At 45.6% G+C, this 6,533-nt stretch overlaps 2 protein-coding genes across 2 annotated transcripts; one reads left to right on the plus strand and one right to left on the minus strand.

Annotated features, from left to right (window-relative positions):
- Positions 1–96: 96 nt before the first annotated feature.
- Positions 97–4,042, plus strand: enosf1 (enolase superfamily member 1). The gene is made up of 15 exons (XM_076047388.1): positions 97–214; positions 316–418; positions 1,388–1,503; positions 1,612–1,698; positions 1,789–1,815; positions 1,894–1,966; positions 2,051–2,089; positions 2,241–2,323; positions 2,413–2,535; positions 2,626–2,760; positions 2,894–2,935; positions 3,041–3,170; positions 3,420–3,519; positions 3,599–3,680; positions 3,758–4,042. Exons 1-15 carry the CDS (start codon positions 134–136, stop codon positions 3,848–3,850), a joined length of 1,314 nt encoding a protein of 437 aa, XP_075903503.1. The 5' UTR covers positions 97–133; the 3' UTR covers positions 3,851–4,042.
- tyms (thymidylate synthetase) lies at positions 3,922–6,248 on the minus strand. Its single transcript, XM_076047391.1, has 7 exons — positions 6,002–6,248; positions 5,203–5,276; positions 4,949–5,123; positions 4,690–4,791; positions 4,432–4,607; positions 4,275–4,346; positions 3,922–4,183 (listed from the first exon to the last, which is right to left on the minus strand). Exons 1-7 carry the CDS (start codon positions 6,240–6,242, stop codon positions 4,046–4,048), a joined length of 978 nt encoding a protein of 325 aa, XP_075903506.1. The 5' UTR covers positions 6,243–6,248; the 3' UTR covers positions 3,922–4,045.
- Between the last annotated feature and the right edge of the window lie 285 nt (positions 6,249–6,533).

Here is a 6,533-nt window from a genome sequence, read left to right on the forward strand (position 1 = left end):
CTCTTTAAATGTCGACACCGACGGCAGGAGGTGGGCGGGGCCAAGGTGAGGCTTGACAAGAGTGGTGAGAACTTTTACCGTGTTCATTTAAATAAGGAGCAGGTCTGTCGCAAGCAACCACTGCGCTGCAAACATGTCGCACAGAATTGTGAATTTGACTGTCAGGGACGTGAGATTCCCGACGTCCGACGAGCACCACGGCTCGGACGCAATGGTAAGTAATCAACCACTTATTTATTTCTTATTATTTAATCCGGGACGGAAGGGTTGCACTTTATTTTGAAATACTGATCATTCCTGCTGTCTGTTCTGCAGCACACGGACCCGGACTATTCCACCGCGTACGTGGTGTTGGAAGCGGACAGCGGGCTGAAAGGCTTCGGCATCACGTTCACCCTGGGCAGAGGCACGGACATCGGTGAGGGTCACGCGCCCGCCGCGCGGCTGCGCACGTCTGCAGAGCGTCGGACGAGTCATGTGATTCAGAGGCTAATATTCCCCAGTTTAGTTCTGTAAAATGCCTGTCAGTGCATTCACAGCCCACTTCCCAGTGTATATTATATCGAAACTGCACGAGCACGTGTCAGTTTCACTGAAACATTGAGCAGTTCAGGAACTGGCCACCATGTTGAAGGGGGGCGTGTCAGTGGAGCAGCAGGAGAAGTCAAACCAGAGGAACCAGACGGATTTGTTTACAAAGTACACGTTAACAAAATGACACTGATATATTTATAATGAAGGCAGTTCAACACATTGGATGGCAAATCGTGGGCAATGCTCGACTGAAGAAAAGTTTCCAAGTTGTATTTAAGATTTTTTTTTTTTTTTAAAGGAAAAAAAAGTGGGTCATTTCTTGTTCAAATAAAGGTGTTGGCAGGACAAAGTACTCTGTGCAAGTTAGTTCCATACTTGCAAGTGACAACCCTCCAGTTTGACTTTGGAATCTGGCCAGATACTGCAGCCCTTCATTTGCAGTGTGTTGATTGTCATCTGGAATTTGACTTGATTGGTTGTAAGTTTGGTTGGCCTCACAGTAAGAAGGTCAAAGGTTCGATCCCAGACACGGGGCCTTTCTGCGTAGAGTTTGGATGTTGTCAGTGTGTCTGCGTGGGTTCTCGACGGGTCCTCCAGCTTCCTCACACAGTCCAAAAATCATGCATGTGAGGTGAATTGGTAACTGTGATTTTACCGTAGGTGTGTGTGTGTGTGTGATTGTGAATGATTCATTGTGTTTCTGTGTGGCCCTGCGATGAGCTTGTTGACTGGTCCAGGTCTTTGCCCTACAAAAGTTAGGATAGGCTCTGCCAGACCCCCACCATCCTGAATGCAGGAGGAATCGGGTATTGAGAATGGCCAGATGGATGGGTTTCTTTCTCTGACTCTGCAGTGGTGTGTGCTGTGGAGGCCCTGGCAAAGCTGGTGGTTGGGAAGTCCTTGCAGGAGATTGTGGGCGATTTCCGAGGGTTTTACCGCCTCCTGACCAGCGATGGTCAGATGAGATGGGTGAGATTGCGGCCGAGATTACCCGACAATTATTGTCTTGACGCAAGTTTTGAATTTATTTGCACATTGATTGAATTGAAACTCCTGTTTTCTTTCTCTTGCAAACAGCTGGGCCCGGAGAAGGGAGTGATCCACCTGGCCACCGCTGCTGTACTGAATGCAGTGTGGGACCTGTGGGCCAGAGCAGAGGGCAAGGTGGGAGCAGACATTTACTAAAAAATAAAATACTATAAAAATCTATGAAAGCATCTGTTGCATAACTCATGAGATTCATTTATCTTCCAGCCACTGTGGAAGCTGCTGGTTGATATGGTGAGTCGGGTGGAAATGGGGATAATTGAGCAAAGTTCCATTGCAAGGATATGAATTGACTTTGGTGTGTAAATGCAGGACCCCAAGCAGATTGTCTCATGCATTGACTTCAGGTACATCACAGACGCCCTCACAGAGGAGGAGGCTCTGGGTGAGGCTGCTTGATGACATACCTCCCATTTCTACCAAAGTAAAAGTATAATTAACAAAATGTTTTGCTTTGTTTTTCAATCAGACATACTTGTGAAAGCGAAAGAGGGCAAGCAGCTCAGAGGTGAGCATGAAAATGCATTGGCACGGTGGCTGTTTGCACCACAAAGTCTCCTCTTTACAACTGTCAAGGAGAGTTGAACCTGCGTCAGCTGTGTCAGAACACACCTGCTCCTGGAGAAGGTATCACACATGTGCGTGTCTCTCTCTGACAGAGGAGCAGATGCTGAAACAGGGTTATCCGGCCTACACCACTTCCTGTGCGTGGCTGGGCTACTCGGACGAGAAGCTCAGAGAGGTGCCTTTTAAAACGTCCCATCACAGATTGCAGGGGTATTAACAGACCGTGCTTTGTGTGTAAATATAAATGCCGTTTTTTTTCTGCAGCTCTGCACAGAAGCGCTTAAAAATGGATGGACAAAGTTCAAGGTGAAAGTCGGTGCTGATCTGGAGGACGACATCCGCAGATGCCGCCTCATAAGGCAAATGATCGGGCCTGAAAATACACTGGTATGGTTGGTTTTCACAATTGGAGAATTTAGATTCAGGGGCCGGGGGGGATTAAATGCGTGATGTTTTGTTTTTTTTGCATTATGTCAGATGATCGATGCCAACCAGAGGTGGGATGTCGCCGAGGCGATCAGTTGGGTGACCAGACTGGCTGAGTTTAAGCCTCTTTGGATCGAGGAGCCCACGTGTCCGGACGACATCCTGGGTCACGCTGCAATCGCAAAGGTGCTTCAGCAGCTCTTCAGCTACTTGTGTGTTGGGCATAGCTGTTAGATTGTTTGTGTCTCGTCCAGTCATTTTGTACCTTATGCTACTTTTTGTTTGCACTTTTTGTAGTAATTGCATCTGTCCTTTTCAGGCTCTGGCTCCACACGGCATCGGAGTGGCAACAGGAGAGCAGGTATCTCTCTTTCTTGGTTTGATGATACTTCCAACACTAATGATAATGAAGTTTGTTTCAATGATGCTGCAGTGATGTTCTTGACGGCGCTCACTTCCTGTTCAGTGTCACAATAGGGTGATGTTTAAGCAGCTCCTCCAGGCGTCGGCCCTGCAGTTTGTCCAGATCGACAGCTGCAGGGTGGGCAGTGTCAACGAGAATCTGGCAGTGATGCTGATGGCTCACAAGTTCCAAGGTAAAAAATGTGTGTATTGTTATTTTTAGAAAGGAAGAGAGGACTGTGATAGTTGTATATCACTTGAATTATTCAGGTACATTGAGAAGTTTAGTAGTCTAGATTTTACCAACTGATCCTGTATCTTTTAGATCTCATGTTGGCAGTGGCCACCATGTGAGATCTGCCTCGCCTCGAACAACTATTGATTGAAAGCTTGCCTTCAGTTGCACTACAAGAAGTTTATAATGTTACACTTTTCCTTCCCAGTTCCAGTCTGCCCTCACGCCGGAGGAGTGGGTCTCTGCGAGCTGGTGCAGCATCTCATCCTGTATGACTACATCTGCATCTCAGCGAGCCTCAGCAGCCGGTATGACCTCCACCCGTTTGACACCACCGCACCCAGTTTGTGCTGTGCTGCATTTGAGACGTCTTTCCCTCTGCTCCAGAATGTGCGAGTATGTAGACCACCTCCACGAGCACTTCACCAGTCCCGTGGTGATTGGCGACGCCCACTACATGCCGCCCACGGTACAGACAAACTGCACTGCACTGTATGTATGTTGACCGCTGCAGGCTCCACAAAGTGAACTGTTTACTGTCCGTAGGATCCAGGATATTCTTGTGAGATGCTGGAGTCATCAGTGCAGCTATACCAGTACCCAGGAGGAGATGTGTGGAAACACAAGAGCAAAAAATGAGAACTGACAGTGGGTTGTTCGAACTATACTTAGAGGAAGTCTTTATCTAAATCTTTATTTGTTTATTTTGATAAAAATAAAAACAAGAAAATATTCGTACATTGTTTTACATATTCCAGAAAATCTTACATTGTTCAAGCTCACTTTCACAAATTAAATAAAAAAATATCTTCAAAAAAAAGAAAAAGAGAAGTATCACACAGCCATTTGCATCTTGATGGTAGGGTGAGGATTGTAGTCACAGATCTCAAAGTCCTCTGCTTGGAAATCATCAATGCTCTTCACTTCCCTCAGGATCTTCAGCTTAGGGAAAGGCCGAATCTCCCTCTGAAGCTACAAGTTGAATCAGAGAAGACTGAACGTAAGCTCAAGTTGTAAGCAAACTGGAATACAGGGACAAATTGCTCATCGCTCTGTGACCCACCTGAATTTTGAGGGGTTCGATGTGGTTGCTGTAGATGTGAGCGTCTCCCAGGGTGTGGACAAGGTCGCCGGGCTGAAATGAGACAAAATAAATTCTTGTTTTAAACGCATCTAAAAGATGACAAAGTTGAAATGTTGTCAAACCCTGACGCCCTCACCTTGAGCCCTGTGATGTGTGCGATCATGTAGGTTAGAAGTGAGTAGCTGGCAATATTGAAAGGCACCCCGAGTCCCATGTCTCCTGACCGCTGGTACAGCTGGCACGACAGCTCGCCGTCGCAGACATAGAACTGGCACAGGGTGTGGCAGGGTGGCAGAGCCATCTGGGGAATGTCTGCATAGAATAATCACAGTAGATTAAAAACCATAAAAACACCAGGTTCTGATTTAAAGAGACAGATTTTAGTGAGCGTCACCTTTAGGATTCCAAGAGCACATGATAATCCGTCTGTCTTCTGGATTGTTCCTTATGGTGTCAATGACCTTCTGCAGCTGATCAACACCCTGGCCGGTGTAGTCTGGGACAGGAATCAATACATTTTATTAATAAAAAAAAAAGAAAAATTCTCAGGATGCACCTCTGCTTCTGAAACGTTGTATATTCGTGGCTGATAAATTACTAAAGCTTGTAGGTTTAACATTTTGGTTTTTTTTTTTAGACAAACAAACCCTTACCTGCATGCATGTCAGTGTACTGGGCACCAGAGTGCCTCCACTGGAAACCATACACTGGCCCCAGGTCGCCTTCCTCCCTATCTGTGAATCCAAGATTGTCTAGGAAATCCCGAGACCCGTTTGCGTCCCAGATTTTTACCCCTTTCTGCGACAGCTCCTTGGAATTTGTTGATCCCTGTGAAAAGGCAGGACAGGAAACTTAGAATAAAAGGAAAGAAAAATAAATATTTCTGTCTATCTTGACAATAACTTACCTTGATAAACCAGAGCAGTTCTGCCAGGATTGCTTTCCAGAACACTTTTTTGGTTGTGAGCAAAGGAAATTGATCTAAATAACAAAAAATTAAGAATTGTGAAAATTTAGGGAAACTATTAGAAACTGCGCATAGGATTTTATAGTGTAAATCAGGCTGCTATAAGAATCTGCTTAGTTTAGGACAAACCCAGATATATTAGTGAAATAATGTTCTGAATGACACCCGGCATGTCTACGAATCCGCCCACCTCCCTCGGTTCTCTTCATTGGCTAAGGGTTCTGCGCGCTGCACTAACCCCAACCCCAATACTCTTCCGAACCAATCAGAGACCGAAGGAGGCGGGGTTTAGGGGCGTCCCCAATGAGGAATTCGTAACTTCGCGCGCGGGGAAAAACAGTAAGTTATGCTTAACAGCCAAGTGCACAACCGCATCCTAAAATACACACCGCTGCGATAACATTACATGATACATTGTAAACATCACCATAACAGCTTAATATCTGGTGTTTATCGTTTTGCTGGTGCTTGTACTAAATGTGTCCCTACGAAAACTTGTCCAGGGTTGACTTTCGTTCCGTCATTTGTCTGTTCCGTTCCATCCAGCTGTTTTCTGCCGTTTTGCCCGACACCATGTGAATGCATTATTGATTATTTATTCATTTATAAATATCTTTTTTTTTTTAGAAAGTGCATGTGCATTTTAATACCGCACACTGCCGTTGCGAGAAAAAACAACAACAAAACAATGCCTTTTCTTATGTAGAACTATTGAAAAACAACGATATGTCATAAATACCTCGCAGACTGTATCTCGACTGGGCACCGAACACAGACACAACTCCAGTCCCTGTTCTGTCGCCTCTTCTTCTCCCCGTCTCCATGATGTGCTCGACTAGGTCCAGATATCCTTGCTCATCGTGAAACCCCACAGTGCGACTTTTCTTGACAGTCCCCTCTGTGAGCATTTCTGAAGTGGCGGGCATTTCCAAAAAAAGACTTGACCGTGAAGAATGAATGAATTCGTACCAGCAACGCATTTGAACTGCGGCGGGAAACGGGTACCATTTATAGTTCTACACCAAAGGCGGAAGTGCGTAGTTTGACCCACCTCCACCGTGGCCGGAAGTGACAAAATCTTGCATTCTACCGTGTCGGCAGCAGGGGCCGCCAAAACGCTTTCAAAAAATACTGACCATGACTTGCTGTCAATACGAAAAGGAACACACAATCGTTACCTTGAGAAACTGATTCAAACCCTTGTTTGGTAAGTCGGTTGATAAAAATGTGAATAAATAAATAAATTAGAAGCCCTGCAAAAACATTTCGCC

The sequence above is a fragment of the Nelusetta ayraudi genome, unplaced genomic scaffold (assembly GCF_046127955.1).
Source record: "Nelusetta ayraudi isolate G7.1 ecotype Tasmania unplaced genomic scaffold, CSIRO-AGI_Nayr_v1 ptg000094l, whole genome shotgun sequence".
NCBI classification, from domain to species: Eukaryota; Metazoa; Chordata; class Actinopteri; order Tetraodontiformes; family Monacanthidae; genus Nelusetta; species Nelusetta ayraudi.

Coding starts and splice junctions, on each gene's coding strand:
- enosf1 (XM_076047388.1), top strand. CDS start 134: ATGTCGCACAGAATTGTGAATTTGACTGTCAGGGACGTGAGATTCCCG. Junction 419..1,387: donor GGGCAGAGGCACGGACATCG/GTGAGGGTCACG, acceptor CTGACTCTGCAG/TGGTGTGTGCTGTGGAGGCC. Junction 2,761..2,893: donor GTCACGCTGCAATCGCAAAG/GTGCTTCAGCAG, acceptor TGTCCTTTTCAG/GCTCTGGCTCCACACGGCAT.
- tyms (XM_076047391.1), bottom strand. CDS start 6,242: ATGCGTTGCTGGTACGAATTCATTCATTCTTCACGGTCAAGTCTTTTT. Junction 4,347..4,431: donor CACACATCACAGGGCTCAAG/GTGAGGGCGTCA, acceptor GTCTCATTTCAG/CCCGGCGACCTTGTCCACAC. Junction 4,184..4,274: donor TCGAACCCCTCAAAATTCAG/GTGGGTCACAGA, acceptor TTCAACTTGTAG/CTTCAGAGGGAGATTCGGCC.